Here is an 18,872-nt window from a genome sequence, read left to right on the forward strand (position 1 = left end):
AGATGAACATAGTCCTGCCTACCCCCATGGAATCTTGTCAATTACATTGCGTCTGATGGTTGTCTTCAGCTAATGGCGTAGTCCAGACTCAAGTTACGGGACGCAGGAAGAGCAATTTTACCAACCAAAAATGATTGTGAGGTGATATGAGGCATTGGCAGCCCTCTTCAAAGGTCTACTAATGCAGAACGCAACCTACCCGTGGCCGAAATGATACTGGTAGGACCCCGCGATCTGCAGGTCCACTGTGCAGTACTTGTCTGAGTCATCCTCCTTCTCGGTGGGGTTGATCCACTGGAGGGCATGGAACTTGTGCCGGTCGAACTTCTCCCCTTTGACGGGGTAGTTTGTGTAGACGTTCACAAACTTCCCCTGTAGCGTGGGCCCCAGGCGGAACTGGAGCTCAAAGCCTTGTGGGAAAAAAAACACAAAGCAACCATTTGCAGTGTAGCTGAGACATGTCTGAGGATGTCACAAGGTGAAAATCAAACATTCTGTGCTGTCAGATTTCGAAACGCATGGCGCGGTGAAACGTTTGTGAAATTCCATTGTTTTCCGCAACTGAACAGCTTCCAAATGAAGGCTCACGGCAGAAGACTTTAACTGCTCAGTGATTTTCCACCTAGGTCTGGTACAGACGAATTCCCACGCGCTGTTCTTTTGGGACATGCCATGAATCTTACAATGTCCTGGACAAAAAAAATGAAACTACAAGCAACAGGCATGCCAATCCAACCTCACCTTAACAACACACATGCCATAGATTGCATGCTGTACTACATATTACATACGCACTTCACTGTATGTACTCACAAACATGTTCGCTCCTTCTCTGGAATGTGCACATGGAGAACGACAACCTATGCAACTGCCTTCACAGAGGTGGATGACACTTTAGTTACGCAACTGAGCAGCAACACTGCGTTCTCTGAAAACCTACTGCATCTGTTTCTGGGCCCTGACTGCAGCGTGGGAGAAGTTCCACAGGAACAGAGTCGATCGGACATGGCCAAACATGAAAAATATTTTGATTCATTTAGCTTGCTGACACTGTTGTACAAGGCGGGCCAACGGTAATGGCTTTAGACAGGTGAACACAAGATGGCACAGAGCAGAAATGATGTCATTGACTGCATTGTCTTATGTGGGCTCAAGTTATGCATATGCTTTGGGAACCAATGAAGCAAAAATGACAGAGCTTGGGAAGAAAACATAAAAACTTTCAACTATCTCACAGAGGCACAAAACCTGTGAAAAAGTAAGGCATGGCCAGATCAAAATTGTTCTAGCTTCCGTATTTATTTTTTAGTTAGCAATCCTTCGCTGGACCAGATTTTTTTATTGGCTGCAAAAAGGTCTGAGTTAATGCAATCCCTACCCTGGTTATTTTCATCTCTGAGTGCACTAGAAGCAATTTTGAACAGTGTAATCTTGCAGAAAACTGTGGCCTCCTCTGAAATGAGTCTGTGTGACAAATGTGGAAACTATAGGAAATACATAAACCCTATTTTGTGCCAATCAATCATTCAGTAATGCAGCTTCCAATTATCATTTCTCCTGACAAAGGCTTGTTCAGACTGGGGTTTAAAACCATGCTCGGTTACTGAACACTGTTCAGGCTCATGTTTTGGATTCTGAAAAAAGGAACCTTTTAGAGTTTTATTTTAATACTTTTTAAGCGTTACTTGAAGCCGGTTTATCGCCTGAGTCAAACACGTGACTACACTTCATGCTACCTTTGGCGTTGAAGGAAGAATTCCCCGTGCAGGGCATAGCTGACTCTATATATAGCACTGGCGGAATACGCCCCTGATATTTAAATCCCCTTTAAAATGTCAAACGCAAAACAAAGCTGCGCATGCAACAAGTTGTTAAACCCTGTGATTCCCAAGAATAAAGAACGTGAATAACTATGATCATTTCTATGGGATTCATATTAATTAATTTGATTTTTTTTTCAGAAATAAAATTCCTCTGTAAGGATTGCACTTCATGTAAGAACTTCGAGACGGCATTTGATACAATCCAATAACTGTCAGAAGTGGCACTCAGTAATGCATAAACATACACGCAAAACGGATGTCGAAAGAGCACGAATATCTTCGCTCGATGAACAAGTGAACATGTGCAACAGATACCGAATAAATGTCAGGACAACCTCACTTATAGTACCTTGACCCAGACGAAACAGACTCTTGTCGAGTTTCTCCATGTCGTTCAGGACCAAAACTCTAATTTGCTTGCTGTGGACCATTTTGACTCTCCTTATTTAAGATTCTCTTTACACACAGAAAACGGTGCTTCAGGGTTTGGTAGGACAACCTGCAAAAAACAAGAGGCTGTGTTACTAAAAAATAGTCTTTAAAGATATGCTTTTATATACAGGATCCAATAACGCTTACTAGCCATCTATTTACTTACATGATTCCGTTTTCTCCTTCACTAATTTTCGAAATAATTTAGTCTAGCGTAATTATACAGCTCATACGATGCATTCGATTAAAAACTTAATTCATATGTGAGTGTTTTGTTGGTGTGCTTATATACTGCCACCAGATATCAGCAAATCCTCTCTAAAAATAAGCTTGGCTAGCTGACTGTTTGGCAGATTGGTATAGCTCTGAAAACCTGGCAAGACCATTTAGTCCAATTAGCTAGTTGACTATCTGATAGCTATATATCAGATTAAAAAAAACGTGCACAGGAGATGCTGCTAAGGCAGTTCCTTGAAAGTCGCTACATTGGCTGTCTTGATAATGCACCCAAAGCGTGCGTACTGGATTTTTACAAATATTAGTTAATAACCAATTTATCAATATTATACACAATTTTGCAGCATATGTAGCTAACTGGAGTTGATTCACTTCGGCATACGAACTCAGTAAACGATATCAGAAAGATTGCCGACACAAGGCATAGCTAGTAGCCTATACATCCAGATCGAACTAAGATCGGACATGCAACACAATTGAGACAATACAACAATACCGTCGGAAACACACTCTCAGCGTTTTCCCAAATGAAATTAAGAAACAACTGAAAACGTTAATGATACATACACTGTCCCGTTCACAGCTGAAATACCCAGAACAGGTCCTCAATCTGATGTTACACTGTAGCCTGCTACTTACTTCGCCACGTACAGTACCTACAGCGCCTAGCTCTCACTAGCTAACCATGTCACATACACTCGAAAACGCCCACCTCACGGCCATGCGAGCACAACACCCACAATAACTCATAACTCAGCTCTGACAAGGTCGGGAATCCAGTCGAAGAAGGTCAAATAAAACTAGCCCGGCCGCCACGTTAAATTTTCAGTCTAAGAAATGCTTCGCCTCACGTTAGTTGGCAATCTAGAAAATATTTGACAAAGAAAGACCTCGAGAGCTAGCGGGCTAAATAGCAATCTGGCTACCTGTCCGAGCAACACTGCAGTGTTATGTGCACATCTATGAATGCATATATAATTATGCAACAACTATAAAACAGGATACCGCAAATGAAACGAATTGTGGTCTATTAACTGTTATTTATAAAGAATCACCTTGTCTTCCTTGTTCGCTCTCGGCTGCGAACGGCCCTCTTCACAGCCAGTTGGAAAGGGGGCGTGTCGGCAGCGTGCTGCGCTTAACTAGTGCCGTGCTTTACGAATAAAACGTTACGAAGGAATAATTAGTGTTTGATAACTGGAACACAAACTTTGTCAAATCATACATTTAAGAACAGCGCAAAGTCTTTTAACTGTCAGTTATGCACAACTAGCTAATTAATGTGCTAGTTGAAGAAGAATGAATTGCATGGTCGACCAATTTAAAATATGAGCTCCTATAACTATTCCTCTCCTAAAACAACTTCATTGAACGTGCAAGCCTACCCTCTACTTATGTAATGCGGCTTTCTGCTTTGTGGGTCTTATGTTCCTGATGTGTAGACTTTGTCTCCCTCTTGTGTTTTTGCAGTCTTTTAAAGGCGAAAATTGTCTTATTTTCCTTCATTGACTGTTTATCATTAGGCAATTATGTGTTATTTAATTTCATGAAATTTTCTGTAGGTTGTAAACAAAAGATAAGTACACCGTTTACGCCAATACTTTAACCTGTCGTCAGCTGTGATTTAAATTAAATAAACGATGAAACGTCTTGCAGTCAAGTAAAAGTAAAACTTCTCAGACACACCAAACCCATTATCTTGGAAGAACCGCCCCTTGCGTACAGTAACAGCGTTATTCACACTAATAAAATGCACGTTACTTCTGAAGGCCGCCACAGAGGAGAGTCGGTAAGGCAAGGTGAGTGTGTTTCACATTGTTACTTCTTGGGGAAAATATATTTTTGAGTCGTCACATTGTAAGCAAAACGTGATGCAGCTGTCTTTTTGTTCGTGGAGCATGATGACAGGTAAATATCCAATGCAGTTGTTATGCAGCAAAGAAGTGGCAAACAATCACAAACTAGGAAATGACAGCAGCAAACGCCACGATTTTGCCTGAGGTTTTTTTGAACAGGTGCAAGAGTAGGCTATGTAATAATGCTATTTCATGGCCAATTCATTATAAAAACGAAGAATACCACTACTGCAAGCTAATGACTAAGGCACGAGTCAATGAGTGGAACCGTTTGTGATGAACGCAATTTAATAACGCTAACTCCTTCAGGACATCAGCTCGCCATTACAATGGCAGTGTTCTTCAGAGTGTGCACATTTCATGCTAGTTTTACTTTTTGCTTAGCTGATTATCTGACTATCTTTGATGTTAAATGTTGTCGACATCCTTATTCCATGTCCACATATATTCAGTTCTGTCATGTTACGTTGCAGAAGTTTCCTTTAGCCTATAAGTCGATCAAGGGACAATTGTCATATTCAGCTCTTTATTGCGTACAGAAGCCACTGTCAACAGGGAATGACGTTTCTTGTTAAAAGTTTTTGGAGAAAAACTTGTTGGTGGAAATTGTTGGTGGTGACTTCTGTAGACTGCTAGATAGATGACTTTAAGGTTAATGCTAAACAATTAAATACCTTTAATCGGGAGAGCGCGCCCCTCTTAATTGGAGTGATTTTGCCATCCTTGGGACCATAACACATTCTAAAATCACGTCAGTTTCCACATCCCAATAGTTTGCAGCGGACTTTCTTTCAAATTAATAAAAACTAAGGTTGTTGTAGTTTATGTTTTCCACATACACACCAATCAGGGAAAGACTGCTGTACTTTACTTGCGTCCCTCTTTAGTTCTAAGAATAACTTTAATGAAAAGGTTGAACCTTTTTCCTAGACTCTTCAGAGAATTCACGAACATTCATATTCATTAACAAGATGTGCTTGAGTTCCGAGACGTTGAGAAGGCGCCTGCGCAGCCCTTATCTTTGTTAACAGAACCGCAGTGAACCACCGGGGCGCAATGATTAACCGCCAGCGGTTGGAACTCAATGTTGCTTCCTTTTCCTCGAAGAAAATGGTGTATGTGTGGCACTATGGCCCAATTTAAGGTGACTTCGTCTGTAACATGTACTGTATTGCCATTGGGCCCCAACTATGATAACAACACTTAATTCACACCAAGGAAAACTGAGTGAGCAAATGATACCCTATCCTATGAAAAGTCATGGGACACAGGAAGTTATGAAAAAACATGTATTTATTTCAAGAAAGTGTGTTGGCCAGCTGTTGGCTTTAATGATTGCTTCATTGTGTCATGGAAAATCACCTTCAAATTTATGGTAGACAGCTGGTAGTATTGTGCTCCACATCTTGTCAGACACACCCGCAGTAGCACTCATTTTCCTCCAATTAAATGGGGTGTCCCATGGGTTTTAGTGTAGATGGCAAAACATTAAGCTTTTAATGGTCTTAATAACAAAACATTGGTCAGGAAATTAGCAAGAATTATACAAATACACTCCTGAGACCTTCTGTGCCACCATTTGCTCGTTAACTTTTGCTGAAGTGAATAGTTTGGGAGAAAGCTGGAACCAGAGAAATTCACTTATATAGTGTTCTTGTACACAAGGTAAAATAATGATAATGATTAAAATGTTTGATGTAACACATGTCTGGATGTACAAAATTTTCTAAAAATATCTTCTGGGATGTTCTTATTCTGAAAAGATAAGTCATTATTTGGTGATCTGCCACACCTAACGCAGCCCGTCAGAGGCCTGATAATGAGCTCATAAGTGGAGCCAGGAGTAATAGAGAGATCTACAATATGCAGTGTTGTGAGTCCCAAGGAGAATCTGCTCCCAAAAAAAGCAAAATGTCATGTAGGGGTTGTTGTTAGAAATCGCATAGCTGGTCTTCATCAGGCCAACTATAGTTATTCTGAAATTTACAAGACCCTAAAGGCAGAGAAAACCCCTATCTCTTCATCAGCTATTAAGAGAATAGGTCAACGCTTTGAAACAATAGGTGATGTTGCCAGAAAGAAAGGATCTGGAAGGCCCAAAGCCACATCATGCAGGGATGACCACTGCTGAAATTTACAGTTCTGAAAGACAGGAAAAAACTGTCAGAAGAATTCAAGACCTCAGACAACAAGAATCTTTCGAGAACAACAATTACCAGAAGGTTGTCTATTGCAGGTTTTGTGTCTAGAAGATGTGTTAAAAAGCCATTGCTGTCTGAGAAAAATATCATAGACAGAATGAAGTTTTTGAAAACTTTGATACAGAGTGGTTCAGCAGAGTTGTGTGGAGTGATGAATCATGGTTTGAGTTGTATGGTGATGCTCCAGAGAGGTGTCTTCAAAGACCTGGTGAGAAATACAATATATGCATCTCTACCACAGTGTAATGGTGTGGGGAACCTTTTCAGCTTTTGGTACTGGTGAGCTGCTTCACTGTGAAAGGTCAATTAATGCTTTGGAGTACAGGAGAAAGACTTGCTTGTTTTCTAAAGAGGAACAATCAGACATTATTTTTCAAAAAGGCAATGCTCCTGCCCACACTGCAAAGACCACCAAGAAGTGGCTTGAGAACAAGTCCATCAGGCTCATGTTTTGGCCTGGCCATAGTCCAGATCTGAACCCTATAGAGAATATTTGGTCTCACATTAAACACAATCTAGCTGGGAAATGTTTTTCAACTACTCATCAACTGTTTGAAGCCATCAATGCTGAGTGGAACAATATTGACTCTTTCTTCTGTAAAAAGCTGTCTGCAAGTTTACCCTCAAGGCTTCAACATTTAAAGAAATCACAGGGGAAAGATATCCCATACTGAGTTACTTTATCTATTTGTTTAATTCTTGGTAATTTCCTGGAAAGTTATTTGTTATTAAGACCATTAGAAGCTTAATGTTTTGCCATTTTGGGCTTGGCCCATTTTTTTGCCCAGGAGTGTATGTTCACAGATTTACAACTGCACAACAAAATGACGGGTGTTAAGTCCGTTCTGTATGGGCAAGTTAATGTCGGATTATTGAAGACGATGATGATTGAAGACACAGTCTTCCCCATCTATCTCCATCTCAGATGGGTGCCATACTGCGGAGTGTCCTGTTGGTGGTTTCAGCTGTGTCTTGGATGACAGTTACTGGTTATAAAAATGGAAAAGTGACACAAGCCTGCAAGAGCATGATGCCAGAACATGGTACCCATCCCAGTCCCAATACCAGCGCCTACAATATCATCGTGGATACGACTACGTTCAGTCCTGGTGATCAGATTAAAGGTGTGTGCAGTAAATTCCTGTAAGCAGTGTAGAAAGAAAATATATGATTAATTAGAATCATTAATTTTACAGTGTACCACACCTATCACGTTTCCATTATCCACTTCATTTGTACATGACAAGAAAGATTATTTTCATTACATTAATGTATTTGTGTCCTGATTTCAGTAACACTCGCTTCATCTATGCCGGGTGCCAAGTACTTCGAAGGTTTCCTGATCGAAGCTCGGGATGCAGGAAATCTCAATAGCAATGCAGTGGGATCCTTCACCCTTATCGATTCCGTAGTTTCACAGCTCTTGAATTGTGACCACACACAGGTACCGAACTGATTCACTAATGCCAGGTATCAGACATCCTATATAGCCACGAATGGTGTTACTGCACAGTAAAGTACCTTAAAGTAAAACGCAGCAAGTCCAACTGACTGAAGAATGGTCAAATCTGTCATTTAAAGGGATCAGCCGTCAGCCACACAAGTGACAAAAGGTTGCAGGAAATTCATGTGTTGTGGAATGCACCAAAAGATGCACCACCCAGCGTGCAGTTCCTGTGAGTACTGACTCATTCGTCTACTCAGAATTCTTCAACTTTTACCTGAGCATTTGTTTTGTAAAAGCACAAAAAAGCAACTGTTAATTCTCTCAGTAATGATTGGTCCTGGAGATTGGTCTTAATGTATTCTGGCCTCACAAACAGGCCTGACCTTTTAGCGATGTGGGCCTCATGGCACTGAGACAGGCTGCAGTTCCTACCACTGACAAGTAGCCCCTCTTATTCTCAGAAACCCCCACTCACCTGAACATCAAGAACATACTGCGCTAAAACAGAACCACAACAAACACTGAAGGATATCAACTCAGTCATTAAAAACAACCCTCTGAAATGGATGTTGTGATTGCAGGGCGACCGTGGTTCAGCACTACAGTATCTTCTGGGTAAAAATCCCGGGGCCAGTCGTATCACAGAGAGGTGTCAGTCCCATCCCTCCCCACCCCACAACGAGGACCACCACTGCAAAAACCACCACGCCCTCCATACTCCCCGAGCCGGTGAGTAAGAGTGTGTGGGGTTCGTCCATTGGCTACAACAGTTTGACCTGACAGCATGGTGATGACAAGAGCAACAAACATTCAAGTCTCTCTCTCTCTGTCTCTCCCTTTTCTCTCCCTCTCTCCATCCTCAGTTCAGCTCAGATGGTTGTGGCAACTGGAAGTCATGCCTCCAGGACCCAGTGAGATGCGATCCGAAGATAGATCCCAAGTGCTTCTTCCTGTCTTTCACCACAGAGGGCCAGAGTGTGATATTTGAGCTCAGCGGGCCGGCGGAGGGATACGTGTCCTTTGCCCTATCGCTGGATAAGTGGATGGTGAGCGTGGCCATGAATCTGATGCTGGGAGGTAGGGCGTGGCCTTGTCCAAAACTTCAAAAGAGCCTAGAACTCCCATTGAATATCACACCTCAAGGACGCCACATACATGTTATTGAGTGACTCACTGACATGTTGTTTAATTCAGAGTTGAAAATTAATTTTTTTTCTTTCATCCTGCAGGGGAATGATGATGTGTACCTGTGCGTGAAGGACTCTGACCGTGTAGCTGTCCAAGAAGCATACGTTGCAGGCCGGACACACCCGGAGGTTGATTCAGGGGTATGTGGGCTGCCGCTTGCCTTCTGGGCTGGAACTTGACTCTTGGTTGAAAGAGTTGCTCATCTTCATTTTCAGTCTGGCTGGATTGTTGTGGACTTCCTTACAAAGCTGCTTGTGTCCTGCCTCAGGATTTTGTGATCCTTACAGTCAGAACTCATTTAGTGATGGAGTACGAGAAACAAATTCGACTGCTTTGTGCAAATCCAGTTTGAAATGAATTTCAAGATTAATGGAGAAAAAGTTAATTAAATTTGAAACTAACTCACAGGGAAAATTTCCACTTGTTTCAAACACACATCAAGTTAATGGATATTCAAAAGCTGGTTTGCCAATGATTCATGTGCCTAACCTTTAACCTGTGTTTTACTTCCTCAGAGAACCACCTCAGTGCTTTTGAAGTGCTTGGTCTAACTCTGACCACCTGTATTTTGACAACAATGTTTTGCATTGATGGTGTGAAGCTTTTGATTGTTCATTAGTGAAGGTTTTTTGTGTAGGATCAGAGAACATAATGGATGTTTAAGTTATTTGTCAAGACGTGTGAGGCCAGTGTGAATAACCTGACCTGTCCACCCCCTGCCACAGAGTGTGCTGACAGACGTGGCGTGGAGGTTGGCCGGCGGAGTCATCCAGTGCCGTTTCCGCAGAAATGTCCGCACCCCCCAGGAACCTCGCAGATTCAACCTGGACAGGAGTTACTACCTGTTCATGGCGCATGGCAGAGCAGAGCACGGTGAGTCTCTCACAGAGCCCCATCCCCTCGGCCTGTCTGGTGAGACACGATACAGACATGGCTGGGATTCTAACAGGAAATAAAACCCAGTGAACGTGTATGGTTGGACAAATCAGATTTTAATCCACCTCATCTTTCAATAATTTGCACTGGTGATGTAACCATTCTTTTTGATTTCAGAAAAAGGCAGTGAAGGTGAACCTATGAGAAATCTAAGGAAAGTGTTTGGTCGGACACACCAAACATTTTATTAATTAGATTTTTATGGCTCATTGATTAGGTGTGCTCTTGGCTTGCCCATTAAGCAATTTCCTTCATGCTCATTTCTAAATATTTTTTTCTTTTAATTTAGTTCCTTATGTTAATGTAAAACCAGTTTCAAGCGTTAAGTAGATGTTGAATAATCATCTCAGAGAACATGGGGCTAGGTGCCATTTGAACTTTAGAATTGGATTTAACAGTTTTGTTCAGCTTGGGAATCGAAGTTTGGCACTGAGTGTTTGGATTAGTCAAGTGACACTTTAATCAGCAATAAAGTTTGGGCTGATCAGACCCTCATTTGCTCATTTCCTCTTGCCACCAGCACACTGTTACCTGAGTGAGGGTGAAGGGGATGTTTTGGACAGCATTATTGTGGCAGCTCACTAATAACTGCTTCACAGATAGCTTTTATTACCTATGTTCTGGCTCACCTGCAAGGTTTGCACAACAGTATCATTCAAACAGTAAAAATTACTCTATGTGTCAGTTCTTTCTACTTGACAAAAAAGAAGGTCAGGAGGTTTAACAATTGTGAAATATTGCTTCTGAGATAACACTTAAAGTGTAAAATTGGTCCTGAAGTAGAACAAGTGTCTAATTACCCAGTTATTTCCAGTGTTACACTGGGTGTGCTTGTTAGAGACTGGTTGACCTTTGCTGGTGTTTGTCACGTATACCCAGAAGGTCAGCTCAGCATTTGATTCCGATGTGTATGATGTTATTGGAAAAAAGGAAGTGATTGTTTCCAATAAGCACTTTATCACCACTGGTTTATAACTAACAGCTGATAAGATAACTGACATGGCAGGAGGTGTGTCCACAGCCATGCTCCGTTGGAAGCTAATTCCAACTTTTTTCTTTTTGATTGCCTTGAGGTTCCATCCATAGACATGACCGCCAGCCCCTGATTTCGACCAATCAGAAAGCAATTACCGGTCCAGCCGAGAACCTTAGTGGTTCACGCTCTCCGCTGATAATGAAATTTCATGGTAAGGAAGCCAGATGCTGTAAATGTGTCACATTATGGTTACTCAGCTGTGGAGGACACCAATTCAGAAGGATTTTCAAGTCAATTTAAACCACTAACACAGATCTATGAAGGGAAGCTTGATGATTCCATTAGGTTTAGACTAGTACAAAAGCCTGCAAACACGTCAGTTCTCTAGGACCAGGGCTTAGTAGTCAAGCATTATATTATTCACATACTGTTATTGTAATGTTACTGTACATCACGTGACTGACATATACAATGACCTGAAAAGTCACAAGAATCTGTTATGGTGCATTTTCCATGTGGTTAGACCTCTTTAAAGCAGGCAGAAGTACCCAAACATGCAGTGACAGTTCTGTGCATATAGTCCTATGATACACACACCGCACATTTGTGTCAGCAAAATATGTCAGGAAGGTTTGCAACACAGTGTTTAATTTGCTGTGAATCTTGTGATCTCCATCTTAAACGTGGTGATAAATACTTGCTTGCATGGAGCGCTGAATACCCTTTGAATTGCCAGGTGCCTTTATGCTTATTGCATGGGTGACAGCAGCCAGCACTGGTGTCCTTATTGCACGGTACTTCAAGCCTGACTGGCAGGATCAAACCATATTTGGCCAAAAGGTTTGGTTTCAGGTAAGGGATCTGCTCTGGGAATGGTAGTGACCATAAGTCACTCATTCACTCAGTCACTCATGCTCACTAACTCAGCTGCAGTTGCAGTTGCAGTGTTTCACCACTGCTAGGAGGCAAAACATCAGCAGGGATATGGTAATTTTTAGTCCAAGTATTTTTGGTGCCATATTGTTCATTTTCCTTATGCCACCAACACTACGTTATTCACTGTTTTAACAGTTCTCAGATAGGCTGCATTACAGTTTAACTTCATGGCTCTGGTAGCGCTGCTGTAGATGTTCATACTGCCAACTTTATCACGAGTATATCAGCAGTGACTGATTTATGTTAGCATGGCAGATTTTTAAGTTGCAAAACAATAGTATAGTAGATAGAACCCACCTGCAATAGTGCTGAGGGAATAATTAGAGATTTGATGTGCACTGTACACCAAAGAATCAAAGACAGACAGATATATAGATCTATGTGTATGCAGGTCTGTAGGTATGTAGGTCTTGTATGTAGTATCTTGTAAGTATGTGTATTACTTTACTTCATGTTTTGATGTGGTATTCAGTTGAAACAGAGGTGCACTCAGCACACTCTCCCAGACAAGCCTGCTCAGCCCAGTCTCCCATACGTGCCTGTGCAGGTGCATCGTGGTGTGATGACCCTGGCTGTCCTGCTGACCTGTGCTGGCTTTGTGTTGCCCTTTATCTACAGAGGAGGCTGGAGCCGGGTGAGTGCCCCACGACCTGTTTGTCACTGTGGCTTTTGTGTTGTGTCCTGTTGCTTTGACTGGTTTATTCAAGATGGGAATCAATGCTATCAAAAAGCGGATGCTTGTTCCATGTCACACCCTGCTTTTGTCCAACGAACCAGTAGAGGGCACTGTTTTCCTTGAATCTCAAAGAAAGAAAGTAGCATTTTCCTTGCAGCATGCTCCAGGTAATATAGTGAAATGTTGATGGATTCCAATTCCCTGTGTTGTGAGGATGTTTCCTCAATCCTTTGTCAGGTTTTTGGAGGATGATGCTGAGTTTTTTGTACTCTTGATGTGGTCAGTGAGACTGTAGTTGAGTGTAAAGGAGGTCACTGTTGGTTTCAAACAGTGGCTCTCGTTCACATGGCACAGCAAGTGATACTATTAGCTCATTGAGCTAAAGAATCCTTGTTCTATGTGAGTGTGATTTGTTTGGTCAGTGTGTGCATCGTTGTTGTGACAGAGTGCTGTCACTATGGTTGAATATGCGCTTCCTGAAGGGGAGGGCAGTGTGACAGAGTGCTGTCACTACGGTTGAGTATGCGCTCTGACTGCCATACCAATGAGCCTGGCTCTTTGGCGTCGTGGTCAAAGTCGCATGTTTGGTACCCCGTAGACCTGGGTTGGAGGCCGGGTGGGGTGACTGCTCTTGCCCTTCGCTACAAATGGTGGGATGGCTTGCCACGAGGCCATCGGAGGTGTGCCCAGTGTGTGAGCTGTACGAGGGACCCCAAGGTTAGGTTGACCCCAGAGATGGGTGAAGCACTAGTGATAGGGGCACCCTAGGATGGGAGAAGTATGGCAGGGGAATGCGTGAGGGACGCCTCGGTGCGTGAAGCTCATGGGCGCGCTTCCCGAAGGGGAGGGCAGTGTGACAGAGTGCCGTCACTACGGTTGAATATGTGCTTCATATATACTGAAGCACATATTCAACCACACACATATATTGTGAGGTCAGTTTGAGTGTGGTTGCATATGTGATATGGTTGGTGTGAGCTTAGCTGTGTTCATGGTCTGGTCAGTGTGAGTATGTGGTTACGTGTGAGGTGTGTGGTGAGTTTAGCTCTTGGTGTGGTCAGGCTGAGTATTGTTGTCTTTGTGGTGAGGTCAGTGTGAGTATGAGTGTGATCATGGTATGGTCAGTGAGAGTGAGGTTGTGTTTGCAGTATGGTGAGTGTGTTCAACCTGACCGTTGTTCTGTGCTTTCCAGCGGGCGGGGGCTCACCCTTACCTGGGTTGTACAGTCATGGTTCTAGCTGTCCTGCAGCCTCTGATGGCCTTCTTCAGACCTCTTCCAGACTCCCCGTGGTAATTTGCAAATCCCAGAATTACATTACAGCTTTCATTTGAATTAAGTCTCCTCCCCCAAGAGCTCAATGAGAAAGAATGTAATGTGAACTTTACAGTAGTTCAGTGACATACAGGGTGAAAACATCTTTTTTTTTTATTTCACATCTGTTCTGTGAAAACATCTTTATTGTAACAGTGTCATATTCATTTAACATGTCCAAGAAGGAACTCTGAAATTAGAATAATTAGTTTATAATTAGAGTATTAAATCTGAGTAGGTCATTTTGAAAGAATTAAGAACCCTTCAGCTAAAGATAATGGGGCTTTGTGACCACCCTGTACAAGCCAGGTTCATGAGGCTCATTGCTGTGTTTTTGCTGTGTACATGAGCAAAAAATATTGAAGGTAACACACAGCTTAATACTAACAAAAATTAATGTAAATATAAAAATAACCACTGCTATGCTATGACTGCACAAATCCCCTATGACCTCAAATATAATCAGAGAAAATCTGGTTAAACATTTTCAAAATCTTTCAAACACTGAATTTAGATTATTTTTGGACTGACAGCCCTTATATATACATTTGACTAAATCATCTTTGTTTATTGATTTAGTTGCTTGCAGATTTCACCCCAGGCTTTTTGCATTGTCCTGCGTGTAATTGTCCAGAGTGAGAAGCTTAATATTTTTCACATTAGACCTTTACTCTGAAAGATATACAGTTCTCATTGTAAAGTCTGTTAATGATATCTTTGCTATAGTATTTTATCTTAATGATCGGAAATGAGTGTTCACGAGTGTGCATTTGCATGTCTACAGGAGATTCATATTTAACTGGATGCATATGGGTGCTGGGACTACTGCAAAGATAATAGCTGGTAAACTGTCCCTCAATCTTTGTTGTATTCACTAGTTCGCCTTCAATCTTTGTTGTATTCACTAGTTCATAATCTGTCACAATCTGACTGTTGTATTCACTTTTGCATTGTGTGCCAGTGCTGTAGGTATTGCAGGAGCATATCTATGTTCCCAGGGTCCTAAGTTCCCAGGGTCCTATGTTCCCCAGTTCAATATTCACCAGCCAATGCTAACCTTGCATCTCATGCTAATGTTAATAGTAACCGAAATCCTAATGCTAACACTTACCCACATGCCAATGCTAACACTAACACTAATGCTAACACAACCCTAAAGCTAATGCTAACTCTTAAGATAATGCTGTCTAATGCTAACACTTACCCACATGCTAATGCTAACCCTAATGCTACTGCTAACACAACCCTAACATTTACCAACATGTTAATGCTAACCCTAAAGCTAATGCTAACACAACCCCAACCCTAAACCTAACCCTAACCCTAACCTTAAATCTAACCCTAACCCTAACCCTAAACTTAACCCTAACCCTAACCCTAAACCCTAACCCTAACTCTGACTCTCACCCAAATTTCAAGCCTAAATCTGACATTAATGCTAACCGGAAAGCTAAAGCTAACGCTAACCCTAGAACTAATGCTAAAAATAACCCTAACCTGAACCTCCATTTGGGCCCTTGGAAGCATTATCCATGTCATATTAAGCGAATACAGAGCTGGGGAACATCTTTTTCAGGTTCCCATTGTGTGCTATATAGAGCTGGGGAACATGGGATCCTTGAAACATAGGAATGACCCCTGTATTGCTACACAAATACCTGGAGGGACAGTAAGAGATATGAGGACAATTTTGCTCGTACCGGCAGAATTGATCCTTACAAGGTAGATGAGAGTTAGATAGCTCTATCCTTATAAACTGATGGGGGATCAGAGTCGAAATGTAACGCTATGGCAAGGGTTGCGATTTGGGGGTGGGTCAGCTGAATTGCAATCTGTTCTTAAGTAGATAAAAATCTTGCGAGTTTCTTGCTTACTGTTTTCCATATAGCTAGCCAGCTAGTAAGCAGCTTTGTGCCAGACAGTCAGTTTGATAACTAGCCAGCCGCTAACAATAGTATACATGAAGAGTATCACAAGAAGCCCCATTCCACACTATAGCATAATGGTATGAAAATGAAAACATCTTTTGAATTGCCCTTTCAATATGCCTTTCTGTCTGATTAGCTAAATCACATTCTTTGTTTTGGTGCAATGTAGAAATATGAGTTGCTACAATGAATAGCTGTAGCTCAACAGTATCCTGATGAGTTTAATCTAGAGTGCCCTGATAGTCCAAACTAAGCAGTAACTCTGCCAGTTTATACCACAATGTTGTGTTTTCTCTAAAAATACAGCTAAATACAATTTGTCCACGCTTACTCTGTTCAGAGAGTTGTATTTGCACAGTAAATGAAAAATAACAGTGTTGCCATATAGTTCAGTGTGTGGTATTTTTGCTGGTTTGGACTCAGTTAGCTTTCAGAACGAGTCTGTCCTGGCTTAGTCCTTAGGCTCTCATAGTAGCTGAAACTATGCAGCTCCTTGCATAGGCCTCACTGTATCCTGTTAAGTCTTAGCACCGTTCCTCTCCTGGTTCAGTGGCAGCGATGTTCCTGGGAATCTGTCAGCAGGCCCTGGTGCTGCCCACACCCTGGTCCACAGGGATCCTTGCAGGGGTTATAGTTTGGGATGCTGCGGCTTTTCTGCTGTTGGAACTTCACAAAAGAGGGCTTCTAAGAACAGGTCAGTTTATTTATTGGAAATCTATCTTTTTACCGACTTTTTACCTCCATTTTCAGGTGTCTCAAGATATTAGGCTCTGGGTCACTCCTTTGTGAGTTCTTGTCTATAATTTAGAGATCAGATAAAAAGAACTTTGCTGATTAATTGATCAATTAATTCATTTTAAACTGACTGCTCTTTTAAGCATGAATTACAATGAATAGTCAATTTTATATTTATTACCAGATTGTCAATGTCAGAGTTAGAAGTAGAAAAGCTTCTTTTTTCGTAACATATAGCCAAGCCCTGACTGAGGATTTTCTGTTTTTGGCAGTAATACTGTGAATGACTTCCCCTTTTATGGTAGAAATAACTGCAAAAAGAAAATGAATGCTTTGTGTCCTTACGTTGTAAAAAAATCCTTGTTAAATACCTTGTTGCTACTTCAACCGTGTGGTGCATACTAATCAGGTATAAATGTCACTTCTAACATCTAACGTGACAGTTATAACAATCTAGGCCAGGTGACTCACATTTAATGTAGTTATATTTTATATTTCCCTTCTGAACTCCACACAACATCTCAAGAATACTGTGAATACACGAGCTGCATGTTGCTGCATGTCGCTTCACATTGCTGCACGCCTGTTGTCTTTGTAATGCAAAAATAAACAGTGACGATGTTCGTATTGTGTGAAAGAGTGGAAATCAGAGTGATGCCTCAGGTCCACCATTTTACCTGCCCACAGGGAAGACTCCCTGTGAAGATCAGGATATAATCCTTTCAGAGTCTTCCGAGGGGGACAGCCAGGTAAGGAGTTCTACAAACTCCATGGATTAAGCCTATATTTCAGTCTAAAAGAATTTTAGCTTATCCTCAAGTGTGAATAACAAATGTAAGCACGTTTTACTGTTAATGTTTGACATAATTTCCTGTCACCCCCACACACACTAATAACCTCATAGTTCAGTGACTGTAACCAATCAAAATAATTAAAGAAGTACTTACACAAATTGGTTAGTTAGTGTGAAAAATAAACAGCAGTTTGATTGGATTCCAGGCTGAAAGTGATTTCATACAAAAAGCTTAAATGTGGGTGGCATGGTCACATCGGGGTACCTGTTCCTGTGAGCCATGGTGTGCTCAGTCTGTAGGCGTCTTACTGCAGTTAATCGTAATGCTCAGAGAATTTCAGACTTTTTTGTGTATTGCGTACTAAATAACCAATAAAGGTGTATATCGTTATATACAGAATGTGCCTCAGATTAATTAGATATAATTTACTTTTTCCTCTCCCCTCAGGTTGCCAGGTTTAAACAGGTGGTGTTAGTGCTCTTCATCGCTGGGAACATGGGATTCCTGATTGCACTCCTATACTCCATAAACAGTGTGTGATAGATGACTTGTTTTAACATTGTCATCTTCCACCTCAGTGTGTCTGTTGCAGGACTGCCTTTCCATTCCTTGAAGCATTCCTGACAGAAAGCAAAAAAAAAAAAAACACGCAGCAGGGTTTGCCCTAAATGCTGCATAAGACAGGATGCTCAGATTGCACTACGGAAGAGATCATATATGGCAAAATTTAGAGCAGAATTCATCTGAAATTTTTAAACCTGAAGTTTTCATTTTGATGTAAAATCAGGCCTGTAAAACTAAGGACCTGTTTGTGATCACAGGGTGATTTGTTTTGACCTGTTTGACTAATGTGACATGTCAATAACTTTTGATAGTTACGCATTTTGTAACAACAAATATTGAGAAATTATTTTGTGAGGGGTTTGAAGACATTAAGCACATATTATGAGTGAAATGTTCTATTCAATAGTTCCCTTGATCTCTTGTCTTTTGGAACAGAAATAGCAATGAAAATATTTACTTTGCAATTAACCTATGTTTTGATGTTTGATTTTTCATCCAACAGGGTGCTGAAAGAGATAATTAACTCAAATTGAGTGAGTGTAAGGATTTATTTGTTTTTGAAGATTATGAAATGTGAGGATGGATTGATAACTCAAAAGGGAGGCTTGGGAACATTGTTTTTTCCTTTCACTGGCCAAATCATGATCTTTGAAATCATTCCCTCCGTGTTGAAATGGCTGCAATAACCCTGCGGGGATAATTTTTCTTCATGTTTCATTTGATGTAGACGTCTATACAATGCAATCATTTCCTTTCCATATTACTGCATAGTGAACGGACATTCTCTGAAAATATTTAATAATGCACACTTTTGCCTTCCCTTGCACAATG

At 41.3% G+C, this 18,872-nt stretch overlaps 2 protein-coding genes across 5 annotated transcripts in view; one reads left to right on the forward strand and one right to left on the reverse strand.

Annotated features, from left to right (window-relative positions):
• The window catches only part of agla (amylo-alpha-1, 6-glucosidase, 4-alpha-glucanotransferase a), a 35,872-nt gene extending 32,253 nt beyond the window's left edge, over positions 1 to 3,619 (reverse strand). For 2 of the 4 annotated variants that reach the window (XM_036554319.1, XM_036554320.1), the window contains exons 1-3: positions 3,548 to 3,619; positions 2,173 to 2,322; positions 200 to 410 (exon numbers count right to left, since the gene is read on the reverse strand). In XM_036554319.1, coding sequence (XP_036410212.1) covers positions 200 to 410; positions 2,173 to 2,254 — 293 coding nt within the window. In that variant the 5' untranslated portion in view covers positions 2,255 to 2,322; positions 3,548 to 3,619. Of the gene's footprint in view, positions 1 to 199; positions 411 to 2,172; positions 2,323 to 2,421; positions 2,520 to 3,059; positions 3,124 to 3,547 lie in introns of those variants that run through there. The other 2 variants (XM_036554318.1, XM_036554317.1) reach the window with 2 other exon arrangements.
• Positions 3,620 to 4,268: 649 nt separating this feature from the next.
• frrs1a (ferric-chelate reductase 1a) lies at positions 4,269 to 18,017 on the forward strand. Its single transcript, XM_036554841.1, has 16 exons — positions 4,269 to 4,281; positions 7,475 to 7,673; positions 7,842 to 7,993; positions 8,131 to 8,225; positions 8,578 to 8,725; positions 8,860 to 9,042; positions 9,226 to 9,324; positions 9,910 to 10,057; positions 11,194 to 11,307; positions 11,833 to 11,948; positions 12,580 to 12,666; positions 13,901 to 13,998; positions 14,805 to 14,863; positions 16,499 to 16,642; positions 17,371 to 17,432; positions 17,925 to 18,017. The coding sequence occupies exons 2-16, from the start codon at positions 7,475 to 7,477 to the stop codon at positions 18,015 to 18,017; spliced, it is 1,797 nt and encodes a 598-aa protein (XP_036410734.1). The 5' UTR covers positions 4,269 to 4,281.
• The last annotated feature ends 855 nt before the right edge of the window (positions 18,018 to 18,872 follow it).

The sequence above is a fragment of the Megalops cyprinoides genome, chromosome 20 (assembly GCF_013368585.1).
Source record: "Megalops cyprinoides isolate fMegCyp1 chromosome 20, fMegCyp1.pri, whole genome shotgun sequence".
NCBI lineage: Eukaryota > Metazoa > Chordata > Actinopteri > Elopiformes > Megalopidae > Megalops > Megalops cyprinoides.

What these genes read in the sequence shown, in the direction of transcription:
- frrs1a (XM_036554841.1), top strand. Translation starts at nt 7,475, where the DNA reads ATGGGTGCCATACTGCGGAGTGTCCTGTTGGTGGTTTCAGCTGTGTCT. An exon ending in TATCGCTGGATAAGTGGATG is followed by an intron (nt 9,043 to 9,225) that starts GTGAGCGTGGCC and finishes TTCATCCTGCAG; the next exon opens with GGGAATGATGATGTGTACCT. An exon ending in CCTCTTCCAGACTCCCCGTG is followed by an intron (nt 13,999 to 14,804) that starts GTAATTTGCAAA and finishes GCATGTCTACAG; the next exon opens with GAGATTCATATTTAACTGGA.